The sequence below is a fragment of the Arvicola amphibius genome, chromosome 11, assembly GCF_903992535.2.
Source record: "Arvicola amphibius chromosome 11, mArvAmp1.2, whole genome shotgun sequence".
Classification (NCBI taxonomy): domain Eukaryota; kingdom Metazoa; phylum Chordata; class Mammalia; order Rodentia; family Cricetidae; genus Arvicola; species Arvicola amphibius.
Genome location: NC_052057.2, coordinates 114,549,018 through 114,564,430, shown reverse-complemented (window position 1 = coordinate 114,564,430; position 15,413 = coordinate 114,549,018). Strand labels below are relative to the sequence as shown.

The following is a 15,413-nucleotide window of genomic DNA, read 5'->3' as shown; positions in this document are numbered from 1 at the left end:
TCAGCACACGAGGAACAGAGCTGCAGCTTATCGAGTATTGCAGCTCTCTGCTTGTTTTGGAGCCTCTTCTGATACTGTGGACTTAGTTCAAGGCCCGGTGATACTATTTTTTTCTGTTTTCTAATAGGAGGACAAATAGTCAGTTATTTGCTTTGGTCACCGAAGTTCAAGTTATTGAATCATAGTCCTATGCATATAAAAAGTCTAGGTTGAGCCTCTGCTCAGGGGCAGTCTTACCTGGCTAAGCACAGACTCTCCCCTTGGGACTTTTTCCTGTTTTGCAAAATGATGACCATCTCTTTGATTTGGGGTCTTGCTGTGGTATGCTGCCTATGGGTTATCTTTGGCATAAGGAGAAGGTATGGAAAGGATTTTTCTTTAATTTTCCTTTTAGCTTATTTCTAGCATTCTTTACTTTCACTATTACACAGTTTTAAAAATAATACTAGTTCATTAGTATCTTTTATTTAAAAATTAAGGCCTGACTTCTTTGGCTAACCCTGAAAAGATGTAGACAATTTCCTTTTGAATATTCGTATACACTGATGGTGATGCAGATCTTGTTAAACGTAACTAAAGAAACGTATAAATGCATGTTTGTATGTGCATGTGCAGAGCAAACCTGAGCCGGGAAGGGTGCATTTGGCAAGGGTGAAATCTGGAAGGTTCTTTCTATCACACGAACTGAATAGTTGCACTTGCTGAGCATGTGCATTGGGCTTTCTGTTATGTCAGCATTAAAATACAGGAATACCCCTGGCACATCTTCAGCGAGGTAGACTGCTGTTGCTCTTTTACTTTTAAAAATTTCTTTGTACTTTGAGTTATTTTAATTCATGCCTGATAGTTTCTAGTTTTAATTGAGCAGCTTATCTTAATGCTAAGAGAGGAAAAATCAATTTAGTTATCCTAACAAAAACCAACTAGCTTTTGTTGAAAAATAATTAAGTTTTTAGTATCTAATAAAACACTTTTAAGAGAGCCGGGTGGTGGTGGCGCACGCCTTTAATCCCAGCACTTGGGAGGCAGAGGCAGGAGGATCTCTATGAGTTCGAGGCCAGCCTGGTCTACAATAGCTAGTTCCAAGACAGGCTCCAAAGCTTCAGAGAAACCCTGTCTCGAAAAACCAAACCAAAATAAACCAAAATAAACCATTTAAGAGAGCTAAAGATCAGTGAATCATAATTGACGATCTACCAATGCTTACCCCTCCCAACTTGATTTTTATAATAATTTAATTTTTCAAATGGGATTTCTATTCTCTTCAAATATCATCACAGAATGATAATCTCCTTCTTTTCAGAGTTGGGAATCAAATGAAGGTTCCATGTGTACTAGGCAAGAGCTCTACCACTGAGCCGCACCTCCAGACACCAGAATGCCAGCATTTTTAAATTATGAAGATTTTAAAAACTTCAGCTCTGTAGCCTTTTCTGTTATTTGGGGTTTCACATCTTTAACAAACAGGAAAAAAAATGAAACATTTTAGGCATTTGGGCAAATGATTCATTGAGCAGGTCTAAGCACTAGACGGTAGCTTCGTTTCTACAGTGAGATCAAGACTCTTGTTGGCTCTGTTGACTTTTGGTCCTGTGTTGGGAAAAGCAGTCAGACATAGACATAGTAAACAATCTAAGGAGGGCTTGATAAGCGGACATATGTGTGTATATGTGGTGGTAGACAGACCGAGAGATGGGCTGGCAGATGAATTGGTGGGTAGGCAGATTTGCTAATCACTTTCACCAATATCTTAGTAGGCTAAAAAGCCCACTGTTTTAGTAAAAGAGGTATCTGCGAACTGTAGTTATGAAGCTTGAAATTATTGGTAGAAACCAGTAGAAACCTGGCTTTCATAAAAGCGCTAACTATGTCATTTTCCAGACCTCTCAAATCTGTCTTACAGGAAAGCAGGTGAACCTCCTCTGGAGAACGGGTTGATCCCGTACCTGGGCTGTGCTCTGAAATTTGGGTCCAATCCTCTCGAGTTCCTGAGAGCAAATCAAAGGAAACACGGCCATGTTTTTACCTGCAAACTAATGGGGAGATACGTCCACTTCGTCACCAACTCCTTGTCATACCCGAAGGTGTTAAGTCATGGAAAATATTTTGATTGGAAAAAATTCCATTACACTACTTCTGCACAGGTAACTAGTTTATACAGATTCTGTTTGTTTCCTAACCTGTTAATGTATTCGTTTATTTAGTTATTCTGATGTTATAGATTGTAGAATAGAGGGAACCTACAATCAGGAAGTCTTGATACTAAGTATTAAAAATTCAAGATAGATGTAAATTTGTCATTGATTATGACATATACAAATTAATCACTTTGTAAGCACTTTGTGAGCCAGATGACACTGTATATGAATAAGGAATGTACAATGTTGTCTATACAACATGCAGACGAGAGAGTGCTGGCAAACTTAACATTCAACATGCCTATTACCACATCCATGCCCACAAATGCTTCGATCATTAAGAAGAAGGCTGTGTATTTAAGCATCATTTAGATATTATCAAGAATCTCTGTTCTAGAGAAAACAACACTGAATTTTTTGAAAGAAAATATTAGACACAGTCTCTGTCATTGCGTGAATTAAAGTCTGGTTAAAATGCATTTACAGAGACTAAAAAGGTAAAGATAAAATCAGTATCACGTTAGTTTGACATCAAAGTTGGTGGGGCAGTCTAGAGAAACTTCCCTGAAAAGCTGGGGTCTAAACTTGCCCTTAAAGGAAGAGTATGTCCTGGTCTGCCTTCCGATGTGCTGTGAAATCATCTATGGGAAAGCCAGGGGGAGGGGCATGAACACCTTCAGTCTGTCTTTCAGCCATTTCCTATCCCTGGCAAGCTCAGGTTTAGCCCCTCTGCTTTTCACGGCTTTTCTTTTCTGCCAGGCATTTGGACACAGAAGCATTGACCCAAGTGATGGAAATACCACGGAAAACATAAACAACACTTTTGCCAAAACCCTCCAGGGAGACGCTTTGCACTCACTCTCTGAAGTCATGATGCAAAACCTCCAACTGATCTTGAGGCCTCCTGGCCTTCCTAAATCAGAGAGTGCTGTCTGGGTCACCGAAGGGATGTACGCCTTCTGCTACCGAGTGATGTTTGAAGCTGGATATCTAACTCTGTTTGGCAGAGATACTTCAAAGCCAGATGCACAAAGAGCTCTTATTCTCAACAACCTTGACAACTTCAAGCAATTTGACCAAGTCTTCCCCGCGCTGGTGGCAGGTCTCCCTATTCGCTTGTTCAGGATGGCACATAAGGCCAGGGAAAAACTGGCTGAGGGCTTGAAGCATAAGAACCTCTCTAAGAGGGAGCAGGTCTCTGAACTGATCAGTCTGCGCATGTTTCTCAATGACACTCTCTCCACCTTTGACGACACAGAGAAGGCTAAGACACACCTCGCTATCCTCTGGGCATCTCAAGCAAACACCATTCCTGCAACCTTCTGGAGCTTGTTTCAGATGATCAGGTGACTAGCAATTTAAGTGTTTTCATTACTCAAAGGGACATAAATTACAGTTTTAACGAAAAGCCCCAAAAGAGTAGCGGAGCTTTCTTCGCTATCAGTCAAGAGTGTGATATTCAGTGCCCCTGTTAACATGTGCGTAAGAGAAGCAGCATTTTGTAGGAATACAGTCCCATGAAAAGGGATGTCCCAGAAGCCACAAAACTTGGATGGCTGGCACTTGTCAATACAGGCCCCCTGGTCCAGTCTTGCTCTTCTTAATCTCATAGTGTTCCTCATAATGTCAAATTAAATCCATGACTGCAATCTTCATCGTGATAAAAACATTTTAAATGATGACAGGCTTGCCGACGTGATAAGGGCAGAGATCATGCCTTACTAATTTGAATATCCCTATTTTCACATCAATTTCATATCATCTATGAACTGCAGCTGTAATTTAAGTTAAACGACTACTTGTTGGTCCAACATTCCCCAGGCTCAGTTTACTGTAATCAGGTGAAGGAGATTGCAAACGGCCTCGAGCAAATTTCCGAGTATTGAATGGAAGTATCCTTTATCAGCTCACAGCTCAAAGATAACAACATAAATGGCAAAACATTAATGTTCTGAAGCCATTTTAAGAGCAATTTGAAATTCTTCTTGGGAACTAATTGTAATTGTATGTTAGATGCAATATTTCTTCTGGATTACTATATTCCTCGCATGAATATCTAGCTCTTACTAGAATCACTGATTTATAGAGAGCTGACCAAAGCTTTGCTTTTACATAGCAAAGCCCCTTTAATGCTCCTTTCTGAGTCCCAGGGCATGAATCTGTTCAGAATCCAGTTCAAGTAGAGGGCAATGCCCCTTTGCTTACTCTTTAAAAGAAAAGGAGTTCTTATCTACTTGCAGATCTCAGAATAAGGGAATATTTTCCATACGTCTCTTTTCACAGAAGTCCTGAAGCATTGAAAGCAGCCTCTGAAGAAGTGAACGGAGCATTGCAGAGCGCTGGCCAAAAGCCCAGCTCTGAAGGGAACAATATTTATTTGGATCAAATGCAGCTGAACGACCTGCCGGTCCTAGGTGTGTTTTCTACCCTACCCCTCATTCACGTGTCACCGGTAACAGTGCTCACCACATACTGTATTATGTTCTCAGTATTACACCAACTATCTTACAACCCCACAACCGTCTGATAACTAGGGAATTTCCATTTTATCTAACAAGTGAGGAACTGAGACCCGCAGGGTGGGATGACGACTGGATCACAGACAGGGCGGAACAGAGGCAACACGGGCATGGGACTTGTGATACTCAGCTGCTCCACATCCTTTGCCTCCTTGTTAGTCCCCCAAAACCATAAAGTCGGGTTTTTTTTTTTTTTTTTTTTTAGAAAGCTTGGAACTAAGTGTGAACAAGTTACCATCAAGAAAGCATGATTGGCTTGTGGGATGGGGCCAAGGCTTTTCTTTCCCTGTCTCTGTATTTTCTAGAATACAGAAGTGCCACGTGTTTATAATAAAACAACCTTCTTTTAAGTCCTCTTCTGTAAAGGACAGAAGCCCGTGTGTACTTCGAGGACAATTTAGCTTCTCTGAAGCGAAAGAGCTTAGATCCAGTACTGCCTGGTTTTGGGGGGTGGGCTTGTCACTTTGCTTTGGACCTCTCTCTTCTCTCATTCGTAAAGAAAGGGCTAAGCATGTGTGGTTGCAGACACAATTGTGGCGTGATGTCTAGGAGCAAGGCAGCCGACAGCTAGAGGCTGGATGGCACAGGGAACCTCTCGGAGACTTTAGCAGCTCTGAGGTCTATTTCGTTCCTGCATTCCTTTATCTAGAAGCAGGTTGCCATTGCACACCACCAGATAATGTATGGGATCTCCTTAGCACAGAGTGGTAGACTCATGAAATGCTTGGAAAGGCATTTCTCTATCAAGATGTTTCATTCCCAATAGGGTCAACAATAATTCACACAAAATTGATTACTAGTTTTTTTTTTAACTTTATTAGCTGCTTAGGGTCCTGCAGAAATAAGATTAGTGTTCTATAAAATGAGAGATGTTTATCTAGTTCCCATTGATGGTGAAGAACATTGTAGCATATCAAAAGATTATTAACTTGGATCAACGGTTCTCAACCTTTTTAATGTTGCAACTCTTTAATACAGTTCCTCATGTTGTGGTGATTCCCCAATCATAAAATTATTTTCATTGCTACTTCATAACTGTAATTTTGCTACTGTTATGAATAATAATGTAAATATCTGTGTTTTCTGATGGTCGTAGGCGACCCCTGTGAAAGGGTCATTCAATAACCCTCCAAATGGCTCATGACCCACAGGGTGAGAACCAATGACTTCGATGCTTAGATTGAAAATAAATTTTAGAACAGCTGAGTCACAAAGAACAGCGCAGTGGCAACAGAAGTAGCTTAGGGAGCTTTCATTTGTTAGCCTGCATTTGTTCATTTTGCATATTGGTTGTCAGAAGTATTTCAGACTTCATGTTAGATAGCCTTTAAATGCATAAATCCAGGGCTGAAGAGATGGTCCAGTGGTTAAGAGCACTTGCTGCTTTTTCAGAAGACCCAGGTTTGACTCACAGCACCCACGTGGTGGCTCACAACCATCCTAACTCCAGTTCCAAAGGACCTGATGCCTTCTTCTGACTTCGGTAGACATCAGACATCTACACATTGCACACACGTACATGCGGCAAAACACCCATCAATGTAAAAATAAATTAACTCGGAAATATTTTTAATATGTAAATTCTTCTCTCCCTCCCTGTCATTTTCCTTGCTCCACCCTCTTTCCTTCCCTCCTCTCTTGCTCTTTTATTTGAAAATGTTTAGATAGCATCATCAAAGAGGCACTGAGGCTGTCTAGTGCATCCTTGAATATCCGGACTGCTAAGGAGGATTTCACTCTACACCTTGAAGACGGTTCCTATAACATCCGAAAAGATGACATCATAGCTCTTTACCCGCAGCTAATGCATTTGGATCCGGAAATCTACCCAGATCCTCTGGTAAGTTTCTGCTCATCCAAGTTCAGTATTGAGGTGACAGCCACCCAGCTCTGAATGAGGAATGGATTTGCAATTACAGCTTTGATTTGCTCATTGAAGCCATAGGGACTGTCCCCTTTATTATAGCAAAGACTCAAATGTTTTGGAAACTTTGGGTAGAGGAAAGAGTTTTGAACTTTTAGTCTGAATAATTTTCATTTCATGCTTTCTGCTAGATTATGTTTTCAGCCATAGCAAAGCTACCAACTTTCTTTTTTTTTCTTCCTCATTTTTTTTTATTAAAGATTTCCATCTCCTTCCCTCCTCCTCCCCCTTCCCTCCCCTCCCTTCCACCCATACCCCCTCTCCACCCCTCTCCAAGACAAAGAGCCATCAGGATTCCCTTCACTATGTTAAGTCCAAGGTCCTCCCAGCTCCCCCTAAGTTCAGGAAGGTGAGCAACCAAACTGACAAGGCTCACAGTGAGCCCGTCCATGCTGTAGAGTTCATGTTCATTGCCGTTGTCCTTGGTTTCTCAGTCCTCCTCCACCGTCAGCCACATTCAGAGAGTCTGGTTTGGTCCCCTGTTCCATCAGTCCCATTCCAACTGGACTTGGTTTTTTCCTCAAAAAGAACCCTCTCCCAAATCCACACTGATGGAGGGTAATGCAGTTGACTGAGTCTTTTGGTATCTTTTTCTAATCCTTTGCTTCTTTTGCCTAACTAAAGAACGAGTGCCCAGGCAGAACAGAAGGGATCTAGAGCTTCAGGGCCCACCAGCTCTTGATAAGGTCTTTCCAGGATTACCTGATCAGCACTGGGTGTGTGTTACCTCACAGAGGATGGAGTTATTAGCAGAAAATTACTCTTTGGTCAAGAATGAGACAAATTTCTATAAAAATAGCTCATTGGCTTCTTGTGTCCTTATTGCAGACTTTTAAATACGACCGATACCTTGACGAGAACGGGAAGGCAAAGACCTCCTTCTACAGCAATGGGAAAAAACTGAAGTGTTTCTACATGCCCTTTGGATCAGGAGCTACAATATGCCCTGGAAGATTATTTGCTGTCCAAGAAATCAAGCAATTTTTGCTTCTGATGCTTTCATGCTTTGAACTAGAACTTGTAGAGAGCCATGTCCAGTGTCCCCCTCTAGATCAGTCCAGGGCAGGCTTGGGAATTCTGCCACCATTACATGATATTGATTTTAAATACAAACTGAAACATTTGTGACCTGTGGTTGGAAGAAGAGGACCCTGGATGATGTTACTTGACTGCAGAGAGTCTCACTAAACACTTGGGACAAATGCTCACCGATGCTTCCCAGCGACTGACTGTATCCGTGAAAAGAACTGGTACCCAGGGTACCACTTTCTGTTCTCGCTGCCTGGGTTCTTGGTGCTCAGATAGCTGAGGCCTGAGTTTCATTACTCTCAGAAGCAATGTCTTTTGTTTTTATTTTCAAAATGAAGATATTACAATTGGCAGGATTTTTCCTAAGGAAATTGCCTATTTAATAATTTCATAAAATATATTTTTATGAAAACTATTGATTAATTATGAAAAGGCTTCAAATTCACGTTTTAGTGAAATTGTTATTTTTCACGAGTCGGTTCTTCAGGTGTGAGCACATATTATAAAAAGGTTTTAAGGGATCACAGAATACTTTGCTTAAAGGAAAAAAAGAAAAAGATTATCCAGCTTTTTCTATGCCTAATGGTGAGAGCTTTGACAGAGATGGTACTGTTCTGGAAACACTGTGGGCAGTGTAACACTTTCCTGTTACGTTTCAAGTGGTTGTTGCTGGAAATTCCCATTCCGGTTTCTCAGCTACCTACCTCTCTTCCTTTTTCATTTTTCACACCAATGAGAAGAGCGATTCTCAGAGATTAAAAAAAGCACTTCCCCAGAACCCACCTCTGATTCCTTTATACCTCACCTCTGTCACCTTGAAGCCTTTAGTCCCAGCACTGGAGAGGCAGAGGCAGACAGATTTCTGGAAGTTTGAGGTCAGCCTGGTTCACAGAGTGAGTTCCAGGCAAGCCAGGGCTACAGAATGAGAGAGACCTTGTCTCAGTGAAAAATAAATAAATAAATTAATTAATTAATAAAGTCAATTTTATGTTATAATGGATTAAGAATTAATGTAAACGAGAAATTTAAACTCAGCTCTAAAGAAGTAAACACTCAAAATGGTCTATTGTAGCTATTTAACGAAAATGTGCAAGTTGACATTATATTTTCTTTTAAAATGTCATGTTTTATCTCTAAATGCCTTGCAGATGAAGAAAAATAACAGTGTTTAAATACTGAGTGCAATAACACATTGTAATGTTCTTTAAGAGTGTTATTAGCTGTGCCATTTTTACTGAAATACCTACATATATTTATATGCAAATTATATTTATCTTTTTTCTTGTACTATAACTGTAAGAAAATATTGTATCATCTAGTAATTTAAAAGCTACCCACCTTTCAGAATTGAACATATGTTTTTGTTTTAAACTTTTCAAGAGAAAGTCTAAATTATTCATCTACAAATAAGTTAAAATAATTGTAGCTGATTTATTTAAAATATTCATAATGTCAAGAAACCCAAAATTTTCAAAGTAATCATTCACTTAAAAGTCTCCCTAAGATTACAGAAAATCCAATGAAATGTTTTTGTGTGGGGGACTGAGCCGTGGTCCAGTGGATGCTCAGCAGGTGCTCCAAGTGAGCTGTATCCGTAAGATTCCTAGAACTTTCAAAATCTTATCACTAAACATTAGCTTGGAGCTATTACCTAAGCAGGATATTTTCCTTTCCTTTTACATTTAACAGAGTCCGACAGCAAAGCAGCTGGCTGGAGCTCTCTGCATAGCTTGAGCAGGCGTTGATCTCACTGAATTCTTGCCTTTCCCTTTCTAGGAAGTTATTTTCCATATCAAGAAAATGAAATTCTTTAGATGAGGCATAGGAGTAATGAAATTGTGTTATGTACCAATCTGCATTAAATTGAATTTCTAATGTGTTTTTCAAGTAACTTTGATGAGTCCTTGAATTGAATGCACCTTTATGCCATTCCATGGCTTTTTAAGAGAGTGTTTTTCATACACAAAATGATGGGTGTCACAGTGATTCCATGTCTTTAGTCCTGTGCAGTGATGGCTGACAATTGGTAGCCGATGAACCAAAGTTACCTTTCCTGCTTTTGTGCTGCCTAAGTGTTAAGAATGTTTTTACATTGTAAATGCTTAGAAGAAAAGCAAAAGACCATTTTGTGTCATATATGAAGTATGTAAAATGCAGAATGACACACCAATGAGTAAAGTTTTATTGGGATATCATATGCCTACTTCTTTGCATTATGTATGATTCCTTTCTTTGGGCATGCATGCGTGTGTGTGTGTGTGTGTGTGTGTGTGTGTGGTAAGCATTTGTGTAGAGTGATGTGTGTGGTGAAGGCATGTACACATATGTGTGCAAGTGTGTGACAGCCAGAGATGGATGTTGAGTGTTTTTCTTGTTGCTCCCCACCTTATATGAGGCAGAGTTCCTCCCTTGAACCAGAGTTCAGTGTGTAGGCTAGCATAGCTAGCCAACTACCCCAGAGCCCATCTCTGCCTCCTGAGCACTGAGCACCTGATTTGCCGGTGGTAACCACGCCCTCTTGGCATTTACATGGGTGCCGGTTTGTGCATTAGTGTTTTGCCTGCTGGTCCAATGGCTTCTTGCTGTGAAACTGAAAAGCCAGGAAGCTGCAGCAGAGACAAGAAGGGCAGAGAACTTGGCAGTTCAAAAATCAGTTTCTTCATAGAAAAAAACAAACAAAAACAACAACAAAATAAGATAAACACAAAAAAGAACAAAGACAAAAACTTCCAAGTATTTGCCAATTCTAACTGTATAACAAACCCCTATATGCTGCTTTTAATTTATTAACTTAAAAATATACCAGTCTGGAAAAATTTAAAATACATGAGGGGAATTCATTTAAAAAGCTGTGGATACAATTTTACCCAAAATATCCTAATTTAGAAATTAAAGACTACATTATTCAGTTTAGTGAAAAATTTTTATTTGACAAAGGTATCTACATTAAAAACAATTCTATACATTGAATAGGTATGTATCATAATAAATCCTGTTTTATACCAACTAAATATAATTAATAACAATATTCAGATAGCCTAATGTAAGGCAAAGTGGGGAAGAGACAAAGCCACGTGAAGCTTTCCGAGGTCTCCTGGGGTCCGGTGTAGACTCTGCCTGTGTACGTGGCACGTGACATCTCACAGTCTCCGCACTGACTCCTGGGATCCAGTGTAGACTCTGCCTGTGTACGTGGCACGTGACATATCACAGTCTCCGCACTGACTCTTGGGATCCAGTGTAGACTCCACCTGTGTACATGACATGTGACATATCACAGTCTCCACACTGACTCCTGGGATCCAGTGTAGACTCTGCCTGTGTACGTGGCACGTGACATATCACAGTTTCCACACTCCTGGGATCCAGTGTAGACTCCACCTGTGTACATGACATGTGACATCTCACAGTCTCCGCACTGACTCCTGGGATCCAGTGTAGACTCCACCTGTGTACATGACACGTGACATCTCAGTCTCCATACTGAGGCTCAGGTTCCTGTCACCTCTGTGTTTCAACAAGAAAAGGAGACTTTGGGAAGGGAAGTCATTGGTTCTCTGTCCCAATGTAATGTACAAATGGCAGAGCTGTGGGAATTAGAACCCAGCTTGCTCTGCTTCAGAGTCAAGATCTACAGCAGGCCCAGATGGCAGACTGTTTAAATTCCTATCAGTGAAAAGATAAGTCACAATAAGCCCAATCTGTGAGGCCTTTCTTGTCCCCAGGTCTCCACTGACAGGGAACAGCACTCAGTCAGAGAGTATGGGCCCTTCAGCCTAGGCTTAGCTGGTCAAGGGGGCCAGGGAGACTGTGAGGGCTCTGAGAACAAGACAGGCTTCCACGAATCAGCTTTGTCTTCTCCTCACCTCGCCTCAGACAATAAGGCGTCTCGTCAACCACTCACAGAACAGCATGAATGGCTTCTTGTGCCGTCTTGTGATGCTCTTGGGGTTGTGGTTATGTGTCTTTAAGGCAGGAAAATTGAAGCTTTGGTTTTGGTCTCAGCAATGGATGGCATTTGTAATGGAGCTTCCCTCCAGAGCTTTCTCCATCCATACGAATTGTTAGCAATTCTATCCCACTCTATCGTGAGACGCAGCGGTGCAACCCTTGAGACCTTCTCAGCCATTTGCAGTCATGTAGTCCAGATCTCACCCTAGTTAGAAGCTGCTGTTCTGTGAGCAGAAAAGTGATTTTGCTTAAAAATTTTCATAGTGCAAAAATAGGGCACATGGGGCTCTCAAAACCACTTATTAGCCATGACATGCTGTTTGCACTGATCTAACTGTGCAGTGCCCATTATGTGCCTGCCCTGAAAATCACAGCCTTCATGCTTTGGTTGATCTGCTTGCCTATAAAGGCATCTGTGAAAAATCAAATAATTAGAAACAAATAGCGCCTAGAATTTTTCCATTATTGCACTTACATAAAAGCTTTTGCCTATGATGTAGGGCATCAGATTCAGGGCCCCACTTACAGTAGGCAAGTGCTTTATCGCTGGGGTCCACTACCGGTCCCAAATGCTCATTTTTGCTGTAATAAGGAAGAACACATAGTCTATGGTGTTAACTTCATTTCAAAGAGCCTTTTCTCATTCAGTGCTATCTGGTAAGCAGTAGTAAATTGATTAAAACGTGGCTTTGACAACAGTTATTGCAGATCAAGCAAGTGGCCTTTAAACTCATGAACACTTGTGTGAATTTGATACAGAAAATTAACTTCGGAAAAAAAGTTAAGAAAACACAATGAGCTTCCACTTTGATCTAGACTGACTAATTGTTTGCTTTCCTTTTCTTTCTTCTTTTGGTCATGCTTGCTTTTGTTCAGATGGTTGGAAAAGTGATGTGGGTAAGGTTTTCTTTAATGATTTTTGTGATTTCAGGTTTCCAATTTATCATTTTGAGTCTAGCTTCTTGGGTCATTTGGAGCAATCAGGGGTGTGGAGCTCTCAAGGATGGTGGGTTTGATTATTTCCTACCTGCATCAACATGATGTTGAAGCACAGCCTTCTGCTCTTCTGCCAAGAGAAGCAGTGAAATTCATTTAAATTCAGATGGGTTGGAACATTGTATTATTAGCTTGAAACAAATAGTGGATGGGGAGTGTTTGTGTGTGTGTGTGTGTGTATGTACATGTATATGTTTTGTATGCTTATATAACAGAGAAAGAATGGGCAATATTCTGCTGAACAATTTGAGAAATGCTGTGGGATAATGCTCTTGTACACTGTAAAAATTTGTCACTCATATTGGTTTAATAAAACACTGATTGGCTAGTAGCCAGGAAGTATAGGTGAGGCTACCAAACTAGGAGAATTCTGAGAAGAGGAAGGACAGAGATGCAGTCACCAGCCAGGCACGGATGAAGCAAGATGAGAATGCCTCACTGAGAAAAGGTACCAAGCATAAACATAGATAAGAATTATGGGTTAATTTAAGTTGTAAGAGCTAGTTAGTAATAAGTCTGAGTAATAGGTCAAACAGTTTATAATTAATATAAGCCTCTGTTTGTTTATTTGGGACGAACAGCTATGGGACTTTCTACAGAGAAATAAATTTCTATCTCTAAATTTACAAGATCTGTGAGACAGTGTTTGGATGGGGCTTCAGACATGGGAATTCAAGCCATGTTATCTGTCACAGAAGTCAAAAAGCAGAGACAGCAAGTACATCTTAAAACTGAAAACAAACTGGGAAGACAAAAGACTGGTATCCTAGAAATTTGCCTTATGTCTTATGCAGCTAATGAATTATATGAGGAAGACTGTCATTCATTCTGGAGTTCAGTCCTGTGGTTGACCACTGGTCACGTGTTCAGCCATATTTTCAGGACTATGACATGTCTACTATCATTTCTCAGTATCATTCCTTGTACTTGTATCTCATTTGGAGATGTTTGAGCGCAGGCACTTTCTGAATCACTAAATCATATTAGTTTCTGCTGGTATCAAACTTGTATTCATCAGGAGCATTGAGGCAGAGAGGGGCGTTAACATAGAACAAATGGACCACTAACGGCGTGTGCATGTTCAACTAGTCAGGTAGCTGGCGCTGGCTTCTTTATGATATGGACTCCAAGCATGTCTTTATAACACACAGATGGCGGTGTTCCTAGACCATCCTCCTGTCTGCTATTGTTTAGAACCCTAGGTATCAAAGCAATAAAATTAATCCTAGTTATTTTCTTAAAAATTAACAAAAAAGTAGAGAAATATTCACTAGAAATTTTAAATTATATCTTAATTAGTTAATTAATTAATTACTAATTCATTACTATGCTGGAGTCAAACCTAAGGCCTTAACCATGCTGGGCACACACTCTACCACACAGCATTTTCACTAGCTCTGCTGTTCATCTTCTTCATTGCAATGAGTCAGTGGGAAGATGGTTAGGGGAACGATCAGGATCACAGTGACAGCACCCAGACCATGTGCCCTCAGGCTATCATGGTGTATGACAAACGCCATTTGGGTGTTTCTAAGATAGAGGGCAAGTGTATCTAACAACTCTATGACCACCAGGCAGAGTCAACTGTCTCTCTGGCTCTAAGTGCCTTTCCTTCTTCAGGTTTTTGGCTGCATTGCTAAGAATGCTAGTTTCCAACAGAATATTAATCATAGTCCATTGCCCAGCCGAAAAAGGCTCCTATTCATATCAGACACACGTGAGGAGTTTAAGCCCTGAAGACCAGGCAGAATGAACAAATGATTTGTATGGAGGCGTTCTGTCCTGTTTTTCACTGTCGTCCAAGCTCCATCAAGTACAGCATTGTTTGGTGGCGTTACTAGGAAACCGTTCGCTTCTTTCTATTTGATCTCCCATCCTAGTAAAATATTGGGAAAGAGTTACACACAGAACTGAGCACACAGCTGGCAGGTGCCCACAGTGCCTGCCTAGATGGGTTTATTACTACCCAAAGCTGGTAGGCACACAGAGGGCTCTGTACTGTAAGGAGACTGCTGGAGGCTTTGGAAGAAAGAGAAGGCTAGAACAGCATTGTTAGAAGATGAGAGGTGGATCCAAGGCCAGCAGGAGTTTGACAGTCCTTTCTCCACACAGCCAGCCCATTTGGTCTCTACTTTGTATTAAGGAAATGTTCAATGTTCTGGGGGAGCCAAGCCGATTTTCTACTTATAATGAAGCTTATGCTTAGTTAGGGGCATGCTGATAAAACCTAGTCACTGTACAGGTTTCTAGGGCTGAGAGATATGTTTGGACTATCGCCTGTCATACAAATCTCCTGTTATCAGAAATAGGCCAAGTCAGTTACTTACAGTAAAGATTATCACCAAGGAATAACAACAGAACCCTCTTCAGCTCAGCTCTTTACACAGCCCACAGTGTGTTCTGAGGAGACAGTAGGAAGCACAGCGTTTGAGGCCAAGAACATACTGTATTAAATAAACTTTGTTATGAACGGGACCTACATTCCCAGAACAACAGGCAGAAGCTAATTTAGGCCTTTACATCGAGAGTGGGAAGCTCAGCCTGGCAGGAGCACTGCTCAAGGGAAGATCACAAAGTCAGATCAGAAGCCAAGGAGCTTCAGGGCCAGGCTCGCTCTTTTCCAACCTTTCTCACAGGAACTAGCTGCAGATGATCAGCTGAATTAGTCCCGTGTCTCATCGCAGTGACAGGATACTGATGGATTCCACCCTGCAGAGAGAGCTTCATTTTGGCTCCAAGTTCAGAGGGATAAAGTCCATACCGAAGGTAAAGCAAGGTAGCTGGGACAGCTACAGTGTGGGGTCTCTGGGAGCGGGTGCTTGCAGTACCTACATGTGACATGGTGCCAGTCAGGAA

General features: G+C 41.0%; 1 protein-coding gene across 2 annotated transcripts; it reads left to right on the top strand.

Annotated features, from left to right (window-relative positions):
- Nucleotides 1-202: 202 nt before the first annotated feature.
- LOC119826425 (cholesterol 7-alpha-monooxygenase) lies at nt 203-9,807 on the top strand. 2 transcript variants are annotated; one of them, XM_038347743.1, is made up of 6 exons: nt 203-359; nt 1,904-2,144; nt 2,898-3,484; nt 4,422-4,552; nt 6,322-6,497; nt 7,410-9,807. In XM_038347743.1, exons 1-6 carry the CDS (start codon nt 286-288, stop codon nt 7,707-7,709), a joined length of 1,509 nt encoding a protein of 502 aa, XP_038203671.1. In that variant the 5' UTR covers nt 203-285; the 3' UTR covers nt 7,710-9,807. The 2 variants fall into 2 exon arrangements, with proteins under 2 accessions (XP_038203671.1, XP_038203672.1); XM_038347744.1 differs by having other exon boundaries at nt 224-359; nt 1,882-2,144.
- The last annotated feature ends 5,606 nt before the right edge of the window (nt 9,808-15,413 follow it).

What these genes read in the sequence shown, in the direction of transcription:
- LOC119826425 (XM_038347743.1), top strand. Translation starts at nt 286, where the DNA reads ATGATGACCATCTCTTTGATTTGGGGTCTTGCTGTGGTATGCTGCCTA. An exon ending in GAACGACCTGCCGGTCCTAG is followed by an intron (nt 4,553 to 6,321) that starts GTGTGTTTTCTA and finishes GAAAATGTTTAG; the next exon opens with ATAGCATCATCAAAGAGGCA. An exon ending in AAATCTACCCAGATCCTCTG is followed by an intron (nt 6,498 to 7,409) that starts GTAAGTTTCTGC and finishes TCCTTATTGCAG; the next exon opens with ACTTTTAAATACGACCGATA.